Source organism: Mesoplodon densirostris, chromosome 10 (genome assembly GCF_025265405.1).
Source record: "Mesoplodon densirostris isolate mMesDen1 chromosome 10, mMesDen1 primary haplotype, whole genome shotgun sequence".
NCBI classification, from domain to species: Eukaryota; Metazoa; Chordata; class Mammalia; order Artiodactyla; family Ziphiidae; genus Mesoplodon; species Mesoplodon densirostris.
Window position 1 is genome coordinate 9,370,954 of NC_082670.1, and position 17,077 is coordinate 9,388,030.

Sequence of the window (17,077 nt, forward strand, 5' to 3'; positions counted from 1 at the left end):
TGAGAGTCTTACATGATACTAACTATTTATGCAGTCCTTGGTAGTTTACTAGGTGCTTGTACGCACATGCTCAATAATCGGGTACTGATTTCAAATGTAGAGGGCCTCTGAGGGAGTTCTCTGATCTTTTCCCTCTCCTTTAGGGAAACCTGAATGGTTTAGGTTGATTTCCGGAGAAATAAGTTCCCCAGCTCCCTTCAGGTTAGGATCTGAGCGTTTCCTCAGTTACTGAGTCCTCTTCCTGCTGTTTGAATCTATCTGTTCTGGTTCTATCTTTAGTCGTCATTTAGATAATGCCTGAGGAGTTAATGTTTTCCTGGCAAAACCTGGAGGAGTACTTTGCTATTCTTTCCCTTCTTTCTTGAAGACTGGAGAACAGCTTAGCAATAAAACAGTCCGGTTGATCTACTTTAAATAAGGCAGCCTGCCCATGGTTGATGCAAATATTACACTGATGTTACTGTTTGGTTTGAATATATAACAAGGATAGAAAAACATCCATTAGAGATGATAGTCAGCTTTGAATGATCTATTGCAATGGCAAGTCTAGAATGAGCTAGAAGGGTTGGGTTGGGAGGAGCCCAAAGACTTGATGAATCATGAACGTTTTAGAACTACACTGTGTCAAAGGGGAGAGTGGTATTTCTTAATCTGACAAATTCTACTCATAAAACCCAGGGCAGCAACGCAAATGGCAACAGGGAGCATATTCCAAAGCTAAGGCTGGAATAGTAGACATAAAGACTGTTGTGAAATGAAAGAACCTTCAGGAAAGTACGACCCTGGCTTTGTACAGCAATAGTTCTTATATTGTGGAAGAAAAAAAGGAGCAATACAGGAAATGATTCATTTTAAAATCAGGCCCAGCCCTACATGGAAGCAACTAGTACCAGTGACCTCCCATCCTCACTTGGGCTGCCACAGTGGTGGTTTCTGGGTATCTACTCATTTGAGTTGTCATGGAAGGACACTGTTAAAATGCAGAAAGTGTCAACAAATTAACCCAGTAACAGCCATTTCCATATTCTTGTATACTAGTATTTAAAAAGTTAGCAGAGAGCATTCCTTGAGGTAATAGACGAGGAGTATTTGATAGTGAGGACAGAATATGTCCAGAGTAAGGGACACAGTTTGGGGGAGAGGGATGAGATGCAGCCACGAGCACACTGGCTTTGGAGCAGACACCATAAGGTAGCGTGGACGTTTGGGGATGACCCCATTAGGAGCACCCAGTGCTGGTTTTGCTGATGCCAACATTTTCACTAGAAATGGCTCTGTTGGGAGTTTCTCCAATTAAATGAACAGAATCACAGAAGAGTCTGTGTCTGACCCAAGGCAGGTTGCCTCTTCTTTTCTCTTTTTCACTGTCGTTCCACCTTTTTGGACCCTAGCCCCTTCTTTCTAAGGGATTCAGGTTACTTGATTGACCAAAAGGCAAAGAGCAGGGTCAAAAGAAACCCCCAGGTTGTGAAGGCACACGAATATTTTATGTTGTCTGTTGTATATTATCTGCCTTGCCAATTAATTGATGGATATGACATACATTATCAAGCTATCTGCTTCCAAAATTAACAAAAATCCATACGTCTGTTTAGCAAGGTCACAAATGCTGGGCATCAATATCACACCTATTTGGAAGAAATCTAACCTTACTTCCATGTGGAAAATGGTACCCCAAAGAGGTAGGAAGCTTGTAATAGTTGTAGGAAAACTACTAGCTGAGCTAACAAAACCTTGAAAAGGTATTTGATACATGTGTTTGGCTCCAAATAAAAGACACCTTCAATACTCTGCCTTTTTATTTTAGTAACATCCAGCTCAGTCAGTTGTCCCAAATCGCTTCATTTTCTTAAGTAGAGTTTTGGCTTATTAGCGTACAGATGGGGGTTTTGGATTTTTTTAAGTGAGAATTCTCACTTTGCTTTGTTAATCAAGCAAAGTGACATCCTTTTTGATTGCCTGGTGAATTATGAAACTAGACTGAACCACAAGTTTTGCACTTACTATAGTACAAGGCAAGGAAGAGTGAATTATGAGCTCAGTGGCCCCAGGCAAATCACTTAACCTTTCTGAGTTTTTATTTTTTTAATTTGTAAAAATTCAGGATTGTAATTGTTATCTAAAGAAAGTTGTATGAATTAAATGGGCTCCTATTTGAGGAACATACTTAATATAGTCTAAGTGCCATAAAAAGCCACAATATTCCCTGTGTAGGGGTTTCAGATTAATGTTAATGGGAAACTGGGAAGATGAGGAGGTGATCTGACAAAAAGAAGCTGGTAGGACGGGTCTCTGAGCGGCGGGACTTATTAAATATATAGTTTTTGGTCCTGAACTCTAAATGAGATTGGAACTTGTATACCTTAGTTGATGAATTAGTATCTCACTGAGCACATATTTAAAGTGAAAGTATGTTTTTCTGAGGGGTGGAGGGCAGGGCACATGGTGGACTGAGCTGCTTTTCCAAATTGGTAATCATGTGAGTTTTAAGACAGTGGAAAAGTTGGAGGTAGAAGAAAGTCTGTGAACCTGAGGAGCCTTGATATGCTACTCCCTTGTGACTTCCCCCTGGTTTTTAAATGTCATTTGCTTCACAGACTCTCAGACCTCCTTCTGAATGCCTGACTAATGTGGAAATACATTTGTAAATATTGAGAAACAGAGCAAGTACTTTGAACGATTACTCTGTGCATGTGGTGCCGATGACTCAGAACTCCTCCTTCATCCAAGACCTGGACAGTCCTGCTCCAGCTCTGCTTGTCCAGGCCACTGTTACTGGTATTCAGATACAGTGCCCTGCATAACTCAGAACAGGTTCTGGTTACTCTTCAGCCCCTCAGAAATAAATACATGAACAAAAGCCCAAATGGGAAACAGAAATATGTAAATCATTTGTGATAAATAGTCCTGATCGAGTGTTAGCTAAGAAGCTGCTTCTGAGCCATGAGTTATTCTTTGGACATTTGGGTGGATTTGTTTGAGGTATAATTGACACGTATAGCATATTAGTTTCAGGTGTATAACATAATGATTTGATATGTGTATGTATTGGGAAATGTTCACCACCACAAGTCTAGTTAACATCCAGGGTGGATTATTTTTAAAGCTTGCTTGATTCCATTCCTAGATAGGAATTCATTACATGTTATTTGCTGAAGTTACTTCTCTTTCAGGACTGCAGAATCCAAGAATTTGCTTGCCCTTATGGTTTCATGTCTTTTCAATAACTTCATAAGCAACTTGGCAAAGAGTCTTGCCTGGACATCCCATCTGCTCTCCGTATCTCCAGTTACAGCACCACTTTTTGTTCATTTCGTATTCTCAAAGTGTTCTTTAAATAAATAGTGACGGGATGAAGAGGGAGGAGTGACTGGGATTTGGGGGGTTGAGGAGAAGTTTGGAAACATAAATAAGGCACTTGGAGTTCTCAGAACAGAGGCTATTGCCATTCTGTAGTCACTAAATTTTCCTTTTACTCACCATTGCATGATTCAGCCACACTGGAAAGATACCATCGAGGGCCTTAGGGTAAACGAGTTCTCGATCGTAGAGAAAGAGGATCCAGAATGACAAAAATACAAACTGGAAAATAGAACACAAAAATAGTATCATTAGGTTTATTTTCAATGAGTGCTTCCTAAGATAACCAAGGAAACATAGCAAAATAAAAATAGATACCAGTTTTAAAGATACATTCCTATATATACATCATGAAATACTAAATGAAGGAAAAAATTGTAGAATTACGATACCCAGTCTCTGGGGATTTCAGAGAGTTAGGGATCAATTATTTGTCATTGTGGCAGGCAGAGAGGATGTAGATAAATAGGATTTGCAGACCATTTCATTTTAACCAATGACTTCTCTCTTCTCCGAGCTTTGCCAGGAGTGCTGAGAGCAGCCACATGGAATGGCGTGAGTCTTCCACTTGCTTTGCCCACTCTCTAAATAGGCATGGCAAAGGGAAGCAGGAAGGCTGTGGCGAGGATAGGTGACAAGCTCCCAGGGTAATTCACAAGCTAGTGAACGGACAGTTGGATCTCTTTATTGCCCAGGACTTTGGATTGATCCCCATCCTCTTGTACCCCTTGGCTATCTTTTCAAAGTGTCTGTCTTCCGTGCTACAAAATCAATGGAGAGATGGGAAAAAATAACTATTAATCTTCCGATGATCTTCTTAAATTCCAATGGCTCAATTTCTACGACTTAAAAAATGAATAAACTCCATTGATACAAAAAAACTTAGCCTTTAGAAGATTTTTAGGCGTGGAGGAGGAGGTGTCCTGCAAAGTAAAACTGGAATGCCAGTTCTCGCTCCATTATCTGAGAGCTCATTGTTAGTGTTTGGAGAGTTTCATTTTGGATTTAAGTTTGAGGTCTCAATACTGTAGGAAGCGGAATGATGACGGGTAGAAAGAGGTCATCATTTCTAATTATGGGCCCTGCCGGGCATCCCGTGTGCCTGGTCTCAGTTTGTTTCCATTCTAACTAATAAATGAAAACATGAGCAACATTGTAGAAATGTGGACAGTATCAGCAACAAGCTGACTGTCCCTTGCATATATATGTCTTGCTTCTTCCCAACGTCCATTCATTCAACAAAATGCATGAGTCACCCAACATGTGTCCCACACCAAGTATTTCAAACATCCTGTCTCTCTCTCCTCAAAGTGTCAACTTTGAAAGTTTTCATACCTTATTTTTAATGGTTTCCACTTGCAGAAGTAACAAATGCTTATTGCAGCAAGTGAAACAAGATGTATGAAAGGGAAATTAGTCATCTCCCTCCTCAGCACCCTCCATTCCCATCACCCTGATGGAACCAAGGTTATCGCAGTTGTATTTTGGTTAAGAAAGGTCCTTCAGACTTCCCTGTTAGACAGTAATAAGGATCTTGTATCAAACGTTCACAAAGGTACAAAAGCTAATGATAAATCTTGTCAGTTAATGTGCCTTATTTCCCGAAGACACTGGGCAGTGCTATGCAGTCCTCAGGCCATTTATGCAAATGCAGTTGCCCTGGATTACAATAATGGGCTCCTTGCTGCCCAGGAGAAGTGTCAGTCCATATGACATGTGTATTATATTACCTGCACATCTTTGTAACTTACTGCAGATATCGGAAAAGCCAGTGTGGTGAAAAGCAGGTCTCTGAAGGCAGTTATGAACTTAATGTCTTTTTTCCCTTTAGCTCTTTTCAGCACATCTTCCAGACAGGCCACCCTGTAGAAAATGGCCTGCAAGAACTAAATTCATTACAACAAATGAGGACCTTTTCATTTCCTTTAATTAATACATTCTTCACTGACATGAAGCGCCATCCCTCTGGGAGCAGTGTTGATTTGAGAAGGAGGGGCTGCTGGCTGTTTCGGTTGGGAGCCAATTCGAAGGTTGGTCTCGCAACTTTCTGGGCCCTGACCTTGATCACTAAAACCGATTGTGTAAAGTTGTTTAGGGGATAATAATGTGTACAGTATTTAGCGTAATGGACTTGAGCTAAAATGGAAACAGAATAGAGTCAGCTTAAAAGGAGAATGTAATGAGGTAGATACCTTGGCTGCACAGAGGTGGGAAAAACCAAATAAACAGCACAAGGGCACAGCACCAGACACAATGGTAGATATACTCTGGCCTCTTCCTAGGAAGAAAAAAATTTTAAATGCCTAGTGTTGCGATCTCATTAGAGAAGCCAGAATCAGGGTCACGAGCACCAGGAAGGAGCTCTGTGCTCTCCTGAGGGAGACCCACAAAATGGCATCTTGCCTTTTTGAGGGAGAAGCCAGAGGAGAAGGCCTCTGAAGACCTTACAGAGACAGTCTGTGTGAGGGAGTGATTTAAATCCACAGGGCTATACAGCAAACCGTGGGCTCGGGTGCATCTCTAGGTACCTGAGGGCCTTGAAGGTAAAAAAGAAGCAGGGCCTTTTTCAAGGACATAAGATCACAATCAGAACAGACTTTGTCCATTCTTACAGTTTTCCACAAACCCACGGCTTCTAATTTAAGGGTCACAATAGTACAGAGTTGGAGTTGGTTTTGAGTTATTGCTTCAGAATCAGTCCTGTTCCTTGAAAGCTCTGATTGGTACAAAAGGAACAGCCTGGACTCTGCTCTGAGTCTGAGTCAGACAAGTTCTGGAACCTGGGCATCTGGACTAATGATCAACCAAGTCGGCTTTTGGAGAACAAGCTCTGAGCTCTGAACTCTAGGAAACCTCTAGCAGAGTTGGCCTCCTGCCATGCCTCAGGCTGAAGGGTGGGCAGGAGAGGACACACAGGTGGATTAGGCCAGCGATGTCCCCGCGGGGGTCCTCAGATCAGCAGTACCAGCATCACCCCAAAGCTTGTTAGAAATGCAGGACCTCAGCCCCACCCCAGACTATGGAATCAGAATCTCTGGGAATGGAGCCCAGGAATTTGTTTTTCAATCAACTCCCAGGTGCTCTGTGTATATGCTAAAGTTCTAGAACCACTGGATTAGACATAAATTTATCACTTAAAAATCTTACTGACTACTCAAAACTATAATAGCTGACTTTTTTTTTGTAATAGCTGGCTTTTATTGATTTCTTGTTATGTGCTGGGCACTGATCTAAGTTTTTAATTTCTTATAACAACCTTATGAGGTAAGTCCTATTATTCCTTCCCCGCTTCCCATTTTACAGATGAGGAAACTGAGGCACAGACAGATTAAATAAACTTGTGTAAAGTCTAATGGTTGATAAATATCAAGGCCAGGATTTGAAACCCAAAGCCTGCTTCTTGAGCCAGACTTTTAAAAAACCACACACACACCATGTGATGTGTCAGGTTTCTAAGAATAAGGATAAAGCACTGTGGGAGTTCAGAAAAAGAGACCATTATCTCCCGGTGGGAGAATTAAAAATGACTTCAAAAAATACCGATGCCTGATTCTCACTCCCAAAGATTCTAATTTAATGAGTCTGGGGGTGCAGCCTAGGCTTCAGGATCTTAAAACATTCTCCCAGGTGATTGTAATCAGGGCAGCCAAGGTTGAGAACCACTTGCCTAGAGGAACTTCCATTTGGAAATGCAGACCTGCTAGTCTCCAGGGAGGCGGGGCTGCGGAGATGAGCCCGCATGGTGGGATGAGGTTTCTAAAGAGAGGACAAAGGGAAGAGGAGAGAAGTGGGAAGCACATGTCGAGGAAATGCCCTCTTCTAAGAGACAGAAGGGCTAAGGGGGAAGCCAAGTAGCAAAGAGCGATCAGATGGTATAGAATCAGGAATGTGCAAGAACCCCATGGCCCTGAGGGAGGAGGAAGCTTCAAGCCAGAAGGGGCCATTCCAGGGAGGGGGGGCTACAGTTTTAAATGCCATGAAGAGGCTGCCACCCCAATACTCGTCATTTACTTTCGCCGTTGAGCCCTGAGCGCTGCAGAATTGGAGTGCAGTCTTTGCACTGGATGCTAGGAGAAGTCTCCTTCTCTCCCATTCTCCCCCAGCAGCTCCCAGCTCACCCCTGAGGCCATAGCAGGCAGCTGCTGGAGTTAGGAAGGGCAGACGAGGGGCCTGAGCCCCGGTGAGGAGGCCTGCACCATTCTATCAACACAGCAATTAATCCACACGGCAATTAATCTCCCACGGAGCGCTGAATGCCTGCCAGGTTTTCCCTCCTTGGGGAGAGGCCGCCTCCACCCAGCATGTGAAGTCCATGTGACCACTTTCCTTAGCGAGAGCTTCCTAGCATCAGCATGAGTCAAGCTCGTCCTGACTTTCTCTTGCCTTTCCCAGTCGCAGAATGTGGAAATTGGACTGGGGAAAGAACACATTACTCAGAGCCTCCGTGGCTCCTCCTTCACCGATAAAAATGTGCTCCACGCCACAAACCTGCCCATCACTTCTCCCCCTCTACCCTCAGCTCACACGTTATTGCACAGGCATATGTCACTTTGGAGAGGCGCCAGCTGTGTGCATGAGGCAGCCTTGTCTCCATTGATTCTTAATCCACGTTGACGTGCCATCATCTGTATCAACAAGGAATATTTATGAGCCCCTACATAGGAGCCCGGGGGGGAGGCTCTAGGGTGTTGCCAAAAGAAATAAATAGGCAAGAAGTAGGGCATAGAGGATCCACACAGCCGAGCCGGAGAGCCAGGAGAGGGAGGTGGCATCGGCTGACTCAATGGGGAGGCTTCCTGCAGGGCCTCAAGGACAGGTTTGCATCAGCTCACAGAACCAGACCCTGGTCTGCTCATTCTCTACGGACAGTACACTAGAATGTTTATAAGACATTCACAGAAGGAACAGTCAAGGGGGAAAATGGCAGCTGTTAGGGACTGAGTTGTATCCCCCCCAAAATTCATATTTGAAGTTATAACCCTCAGTACCTCAGGAAGTGGCTGTATTTGGAGACAGGATCTTTAAAGAGGGGATTAAGTTAAAATGAGGACAGTAGGGTGGGCCCTGATCCAGTAGGACTGGTGTCCTTATACAGAGGAGATTAGGACCCAGACCCACACAGAGGGTAGACCACGTGAAGACACAGGGAGAAGGTAGCCATCCACAAGCCAAGGAGAGAGGCTTGTAGAAACCAACCCTGCCAACAACACCTTGATCTTGGACTGCTGGCCTCTAGAACTCTGAGGAAGTTTCTGTTGTGTAAGGTCCCCAGTCTGTGGTACGTTTTTATGGCAGCCCCCGCAAACGAATACAGTAGCATTCAAAGAAGATAGCAACAACTGGCCTTCTTTTACGACTCTTACAGCAAAATTAGTGTTGTTTACATTTCTCAACTCTTTGGGCTGCTCAGAAAAGCGGAGTTAATGGTATCTTCTTGGTCAGGGTTTACTTCAGAGTTGCCGCTGTCTGATTTAATTTTTTTCTACCAGTTCTTCCCTAATTCCGTTTGTTCTTCTGTGCCTTCTTCTGAAATACTGCTGATCTAAGTTTGTTAGCTGTCTTCCATTTTTGTTGCTAGCTGACAAACTTACCACCTGGGAGAGCTTAATTTACATTTTTGTTATAACTAGTGCAATTTGAGAAACCATAGCTAAAGGATGTTTCGTTTTTACATTCATATGTCTTCACAAAATTCACAAAAATCTTGAAAACACAGAAGCTTAACCTTTCTAAGTCGTCAAGTTTATTTTCCTTGCTTTAAGCCAGAACCCTCTTAAACTATCCCAGGAAATGAGAATTTCTTCATTTAAAAATAATTCCAGAGAGGGAGATTCCACAAGTTTCCTGAGCAAGACATTACAACTCTGACTGAATGAGTCAAGTAATCCAACGCCCAGCTCAGCTCTCTGGGCCTGACTCAGACAGGCCGGGACTTTCTCAGGTCTCGCCTTCAGAATGATGCAACACTTGCAGAGGAGATTAATTCAGAATACAACAGCAAATGGGGACTCATTGTGATGAGCGTTTCGTATAACTGTGGTGGTAAGGGCGGTGGTATTTGCGACAGGTAGAGGAAGTCTTTGTCAAATATATCTGTATTATATGTAATATTCTATTTCAGACATTATTCATGTGCATTGAGCTTATGAAACAGATGAAAGAATGAGATCAAGAACATGGGAGAAGAAACGATATGAAGAACACAAGAAAGAAAAGAGAAGGAACTAAGAACCTTGAGGGACAGGTTGGAAGGAAGATTTGTAAGAATGCTTGGCCAGTGTTATGTAGCTGATAACAGCTGGCTTCAGTGTAGCAGTAGGATGGCCGTGGGGTGGGCTGTCTTACAGGTGGGATGGGGTTCTCTAGAAAGTGGCTCTTAGCAGTTAAGAGTTATGTTCTGATCATTTATTGATGCAGCCAACATTCACAGAATGTCTCTTAGGTGCCAGAAGTTAGGCATAATACAGACCAGGGCAGGTTCTATGTTAATATGTCTTTGTTAGGTAGAAGAGCAGGCGGCAGAAGAGGAGGAACCTTTTCGGTCCATTTACCATTTTACGTTTTGTAGGCCAGGTTCCTTGGGAAACAGAATCTGAGATGCTGAGATCTGCCTGAAGAGCGTTGATGGAGGAGTGATCTCAGAACATCCGTGAGGGGGAGGGAGGGAGGGAGGGAGAAGGACCGAGCAGCCGGCAAACCGGAAGGACAATACAGTTGCGTGGAATCAGCTAATCCCTGAAGGAGCACTGGAGTTGAGCTGCCCCTCCAGAGTTGTCCCGGAGCCCAGCCTTTGTAGCCCAGGTCAACCAGTCTCTGCATGCAGCAACCTCAGGGAGGTCTTAAGCCTTGGTCCAGGTAGCTTCCTTCTGCTGAGGACAGTTGTGGGATGAGAGCTCAGCTGTGAGTCATCAGCAGCCAACACCCCTTCTCCCAGGAGCTGGGGAATGAGTACCTTGATGCTGAGGAGGTAGGGGAATCTGTGTGCCACACCACAGATCCACTACATATGAGGCACAGAGAAGTTAGGTAACTCACTCAAGAGCACACAGCAGGTGAGTGGCACCCAGGCAGTCTGGCTCCAGAAGCTAGGCCTTCCATCACTTATCTTTATACTGTGCACAAAGAACCTACCACAATGCTGTCACGGTTACTCAGTAAACCACAGCTGTTTTATTTTGGGTGCCGGTGGTGACTCTTCCCTTCTCTCAGCCCTCATTCTTTCAACTATCTGAGAGGTAAAAGCAGTGATCTTAAGCATTTTTGTGGAATAGACAGTTAAGTGTATTTCTGAGTCTGTTGAGCTTAAGAGTTCCACAGACGAGTATATTAACCCGGTGATGGAAATTAAAGGTTGGCCCCAAGTATCGCACTGGGTTCTATATACTATAAATGGATCCCTGTCTTCTCACTGTTCCTGGGCTACCTTGGAGTTTGAACGGTGGAACGTCCCCAAGGATCTCTCAGGGATCTCTCTTCCCCTGGCCCTGCTTTGCCATCCCTGAGGACCTATGTAATGAAGTGGCTCTTGCCATCCTGAGAGCTTGACGATAATGAGGTCAGAGCTGCCTGCGGCTTGGGCAACTTTATACGAAGAAGGGAGGGAAATGTCGTGCCTCTGTTGGTGAAGTGGGGGGAGGGAAACAGGGAGGGGCCCACCCAGAATCTCCCCTGGAGATCCCAGTTATGAGGCACCACCTCTAACCATGTTTCAGAAGGAAGTTTATTTTTAAAAAGAGGAAAACCCAGCAAACTCTCATGAATTCTGCAAGCCGATTTCAACTGTAGCTGAAAAATCCCTCTCTCCCCTCTCCCCAGCTTGCATTCCCTGGGGTCAGGGACAGTCCCTGAGTGGAAGTGGAGTGGATGGAGAGGAGGGAACACAACACTGTGGAAGACCCAGGCACTGGCAGCCTGAGCCAACGTGAGCACCCGGAGGATGTCCACAACACTGCCTTGTCTCCATACCTAGCTCCTGGGGGCTACCCCATTTAGCAGGATTCGCTGCCCTCTGCCTGAGCTTGCAGACTCTACCTCTAGGGCTTCCCCAGTGCCTGAGGGCATCCACCCAGGCAACTGTTATATAGGGAAAGCATTGACTCCACAGTGGTCGTCCTCTAGCTGGGAAGCTGAAGTACGAAGCCTGTGGAAGGAAGTACTTGAACCGTGAGGCAGTTGGGTGGCCCTTGCCTGAATCCATGACCCACCACCCATGGTGCTCGGTGAGGGGACCGATGTCCCAGAAAATTACCCTCCCCTCTGCACCATCCCTTCTGTACTCAGAGACGAGATGGCTAGAAGCTCACCAGCACTCTCCTGTCTCCTCATTCCGTTGTCCACTGCTTACACCATTCTGAGTGCTTCCCTCATGTCCTTTGTCCCTCTGTGGTTATGCACTATTTGACAGATTTGGAAATAGAAGACAAAGAACTACCCAGAGCAGGGTCAGTAGGAGGTGGAACTGAGGAACCGTCCCAGAGAGTTCATGATCCTAGAGCTCCTGCTTATAACCACTAAGCTATACTGCCTCCCCTCCCCACAGGGAATTGGCTGCCTCTTCCCTGGGGTCAGTTTACTCCCTCATTAGACAGAGACTCACATCTCTCCTCTTCTTCCTTTGCTCTCCTTAGGCACTAGGCAGGAATTGGTCACCATGCCTCAGTGGCACCCCCCCAACTCACCTCATGCCCCAGGCATCAATCCTTTGAAGCCCCTGGGGTAGCTTCAGGAGGAAATGGGGCCCACTTAGAATGCTGACTTGCATGAAGTTGGACTTTGTTCTTAGGGGCCATGACGGATATTCATTCAGCCAACTAGAAATGAAAGCTGTTTAAAGGGGTGGGATGTAAATTTCCTGGAAAGCAGGATGGGGTACTGACTTCAATATGTTTACATAAAATAAATTTAAGAGTGTTATAGCAAGTTATGAGACCTCTGTGACTTTATAAACGCAACCATTAACTAATTATTCGTTAGTTAATGCTAATTAATCATTAGGAAGCACAACCGTTAATCAGCCCACAAGACCTCAAGAGCTAGAAATTTTAAGGCGCAGTATTTCAGGTGATGTCACATATTTGAAGTCTGACCTTAAATTGATCCTCTAAAACACATTCAACCCATCTTCACCAGTTGGACAACGTTGCATTAAGTCACAATTTCAGGATGACACCTAACAGCAGAAAGGAAACAGCCATAGGGAAGCCCCTCTCTGCCCATTTCAAGGGCCAGAAGATGTCAGAAGAGACTATACTGCTCAGGAATACAGAAAAGTGAGGTCAAGTCCAGACAACATACCAAGTCACCCAGCTTTCGTTATGGGGTAATCTGCGCCAGCCACTGTAGCAAATACAACGTAGAATCATAGAACATTAGGGCTGGCAAAGACTTAGGAGACAAAACTCCTGTTTTGGAGCCATTTACAATTTGATTGAAATGTTGAGAATCACATGTGGGTGGAAATGAGAAAACAATATTATACATAAGTAAGCAAAGACTGAGAAGCTGTAAAAATTCAGGGAAAGGAAAAAACGAATTTGGGCTAGAGTTGGTCAGCAGAGATTTTAAGGAGAATATGGGATTTCAGGTGGTCTGTGAAAGCAGCAAGGTGGTGTAGAAGCAGGTAGGCCTTTCATTCAAGGATAGTGCGAATATGGATAGAACAGTGACAGCAAAAGCCTAGGGACCAACACTGGAGAAGACACAGGCCTTCCTGGAGGAGAGACCAACCTTCCTAGGGAGGCGAACGCCCGACAGCTAAGTAGGCAGGTGAGCTCTTAAATCAGGAGTTTAGGTTGGTCCTGTACGGTAGGAGGGAGCCCCTGTGGTTTCTTGAGTAGCTGACCACACTTCTCAAGCAGGCTTATGATGTTTGAAGCAAAACAAAACCAAAAACAGTTCTTTGGGAAGATTAATCTGAAATCTGAGTGATGGATGGACTGATAATGGGAGGACAGTGAAGAGGTGATCTGGTCATCTAGGTACCAATTAATAAACACCTACAATGAGAGGGGCAGTAAGATTGGGGAAGAAGGGATGAACCTATTAAGAGGGAAGACATAGGATTTGGTGGCCGATTAGTCAGGGAATTAACACTAGGAAATAAGTGTCCTGGACAGATGAGTGTCTTTTTCCAGTCTTGGAAATATGATGACTCTGGGACATGTAACCGAGCTATAATTAAGAAGCCAGGGAGCTGGGTTTTGGGAGTAGGTGATGAATCTGCTCTTAGCCATGCTTAGTGTGAGGGAGGACAACCATACTAGAATTTGGATTTGATTAGATCATCAATCCTGGCTGACACTACTCTCTTTACCTTGACTATTCTTAATGTGAAGCCAATACATACATAAAGCTGAGACTTTCACTGTATTATTCTAATTCCACAAAATCATTTTTTGTTATTGTTTTCTATTTACTTGTTTTCTCATAAAATTCTATGATTGAAACAAGCCCTCACCTTGATATTTTTCAAGCACAGTAGAACTGTATTCAGGGCTCAAATCTCAAAATCAAAAGCCAGCAAGTTACCAGAGAGGAGGAAGCTGAACTTCCAGGCTTCTTTGATTTGAACCTTCTGAATTTCTTCTCCTTAGCATTACAGAGAGTCATCTTTTTTTTCTTTTTCTTTTCTTTTTTTTTTTTTACCATGCATTACCTCTGCCTAGGATTATGATGCCAAAGAATTGGAATATTTTGTCTAGTTTCTGAAATCAGATGTTTATATGGTATCCTACATTTAGGTTAAAAATCTCAAAACTTTAATTAGCATCCCCAAAGGCTACAGCATGTTTAGCTTTTAACTCTAAAAATAATTTTACATATTTCCAAAACATTTTTTAAAAACCTATTTTTCTCCCATTCATTCACACTTCATCACTTCATTCATCAGATTGTGGTCAGCTGGGCTAGGGAGACAAGAAAGGATCAAGTGATGTGATTGGTTTGTAAATAGTTGAAAATGTGTATTTGCCATTTGGTTGGGTGATTTGTCCTTTAAGATGGAGCCTGAGCCTATAAAAAATTGAAGTGGGATCTGAACATGGCAAAATGTATTTGCTTTTCTTAGATAAATCTGTTAGTCTGTGTGTGCTGTAAAATGGCATTATCCCTCCACTGGAAATTGCACTTCCCACGCAACATACACCACTCTGCCTTCCCTCACAGACTTCCCCAAGCAAAGTTCAAAATTCCTCCTGCATATGTAGTCAGTCCCATGGTGAAACCATTAGTTTAGTTCCCCATTTGGGCTCATCTGAGAAGAACTTCAAGACAAGATTCTTTTCAAAAGAGCATTTAACAATTAGCACAAAAGGTAGCTATGGATAACTCCCAAATGGGGTTTCTCAGAGCAAATTGTCAAGTAAAAGAGAATGCCAAAACTCAACAAACAGTGAAGAAGAAAGACAAATATTGGAATTTTGTACTTGATAAAATCAAAAAGTGTTATGTATAGAGGCACTGATATTACAGACAAATAGCTTGCTTCCTGATACAGCCAAATGGACTTACCAGATTAAGGAATGTTAAGTACTTCCATTGTCCACCATTTAGAAAGACTTTGGATTTCCGCCGATCCTCTCCTTGTTGTGAGATAAAAAAATTGAGGAAAATATACCAGCTCAAAACAAAAAAGTGGTATATGCACGTAGAAGTCCTCGTCATGGCTAGCTGTGACCAGGGAACTGTAACAGTCTCAAAGTAGCGTCCCTCTGGCGTAATTCCGCAGGTCACAGCGGAAGTCCTATGGCAGGCCAGGCCATAGAAGGAGAACTGTGTAACACTCCCCTCTGGGATTGAGAGTTCCAACATGGCTGAATTTTGCTTCTCTCATAGGCTCCTTTCCTGATAAACGTGGGAGACAGGATTACTGCTGATTTTCAGATGCCTTCATTTAGATAATAGCAGGCAATCCACATATTTGCATATGTTTCAGTATTTAGGCTTTGAAGAGGGCAGGGAACAATGTAAGAAGTGCACTTTGCACTATTTGACTGGGTCGGGGCATGATTAAATGACCTTATCATTAAGTACCAGAGAACTCTAACGAAATACCTACTGTCATGGTCGTATTTTCTTTTCTTTGGGGCAGAATAAGGAAGTTGCCATAATATATCTTGAGAGAATGAGAGGCAGGTTGACCGACCAGGAGGGAGAGATTGTGGGCGTGTTTATCGCATGGAGGGAAGTAAATATTTAGAAAGGGGAAGGGTGTTGTAATCTTGCTCCTAAGGTCCCTGAGGCCCTATAAAATCTGAAACAACCTTTGATCCTCTAGGGAGCAGCCCCAGCATTTTAGTTAGTTGTTTCCCCCCCACCCCCCCCACCCCCGCAGTTTTTTATCTATATCCTAGAGAACCAAGAGTTACTGACAGCTGTCCCAGACACTCCATTTAAACAGGCATTTCTGTTCCCTTGGAGGGAAGAAGCATAGCAAGAGGTCTGTGGCCAAAGAATCAGGAAGAGGTGTGTGGTCACTACCCCAACATACCTGAGCTCAGACATTGCGGAGAGAGAATGAGGGTCTCTGCATTGCCTTGGAGAGGCCAAGAGTATGCTTAGGCTGGGCAAAGTCTTCAGAACCGGACCCTGCCTCAGGCTCGACAGAAGGGACCTGAGAGAGGGCTGGAAGTGTCATACCTTGTGACATCACCAGCTTGTTTCCCTGGGCAACTGACTCAGAGGGTTTTGAGCAAATCCCCAAGGGAAATGCTCCTGATGCAGTTACGTAAAGTCTGTAGGTGGTGCTGTTCCGTGATTTAATCAGGGCTTACAAGTACTGGGAGAAAGAACTGCAGGCTACACATGGAGTACAAAACAAAAACAAACGTACCTCCTGAGTCACTGGAACCCAAACATGAGGAACTGTAAACGGGGGTAGAGCACGCCTGAGCCGACAATATAGGGTCTGCATTGTAACCATCCCCAAAGGAGAGGGTGGCCTGGGAAATGAGAGACGGAAAATGCTGTACACAGCTCCATGGCCTAAGTTAAAATGGTAACTAACAAGAGCGGCTAATACTTTTACAGTACTTACTACGAGGCAGGCACTGTTCCAGATGCTTTGCGCATATTAACTCAGTTAACACTCTAAACACTACTACGAAGTAAGTACTACTGTAATCCTCCTTTTCAGATGAGGAAATTGAAGCCCAAGCTGGATGCCTTCAAAAGCTAGTAAGAGGCAGGCAGAGCTGCAGGCTGCACTCTAACCAGTGTGCCTGACCACAAAGAAACACACCCTCAGACTCCCTTTGCAATATTTCTCCACTCCTGCTGAGCCCCTTTTACTCCTCTACCTCTCCCATCAGAAAATTCTCTCAGGAAAGGATCAAATTATGTTTTAAAACTTGGTGCACATATGAGGTACTGTGCTATGTCTCCCAGGGTGTTTTCATGGTAAGCATCATTATAGATTTAGAGATTTTTATCCCTTTATACAAAATCTCAAGCATAGGTCTGCAGATGGGTGAAGAATTGAGGAAATACTGGGAAAGGAGAGGAGACAAAGACCTAAATCTCCCTGGTGCTTCCCAGGGACCTGGCCCAGCTCTTTGTCCATCTCACACTACATACTCACCATAGCGATTTTGCTGACTCTCATGATTTCTACCCCTGCTTTCTAGTCTATGACCAAAACTGTTATACCTCTAATCCCAGCCCTGTCCCCATCTCCATCAAGCTTCAGACATATCTTTGACTGCTTGTGGGACATTTCCTC

At 44.0% G+C, this 17,077-nt stretch overlaps 1 protein-coding gene across 1 annotated transcript in view; it reads right to left on the bottom strand.

The window, feature by feature from the left end:
* The window catches only part of ADTRP (androgen dependent TFPI regulating protein), a 55,609-nt gene extending 40,573 nt beyond the window's left edge, over positions 1-15,036 (bottom strand). Inside the window, exons 1-3 of the mRNA XM_060111377.1 lie at positions 14,869-15,036; positions 5,112-5,246; positions 3,481-3,582 (exon numbers count right to left, since the gene is read on the bottom strand). Coding sequence (XP_059967360.1) covers positions 3,481-3,582; positions 5,112-5,246; positions 14,869-15,021 — 390 coding nt within the window. The 5' untranslated portion in view covers positions 15,022-15,036. The remainder of the gene's footprint in view (positions 1-3,480; positions 3,583-5,111; positions 5,247-14,868) is intronic.
* Positions 15,037-17,077: the final 2,041 nt, after the last annotated feature.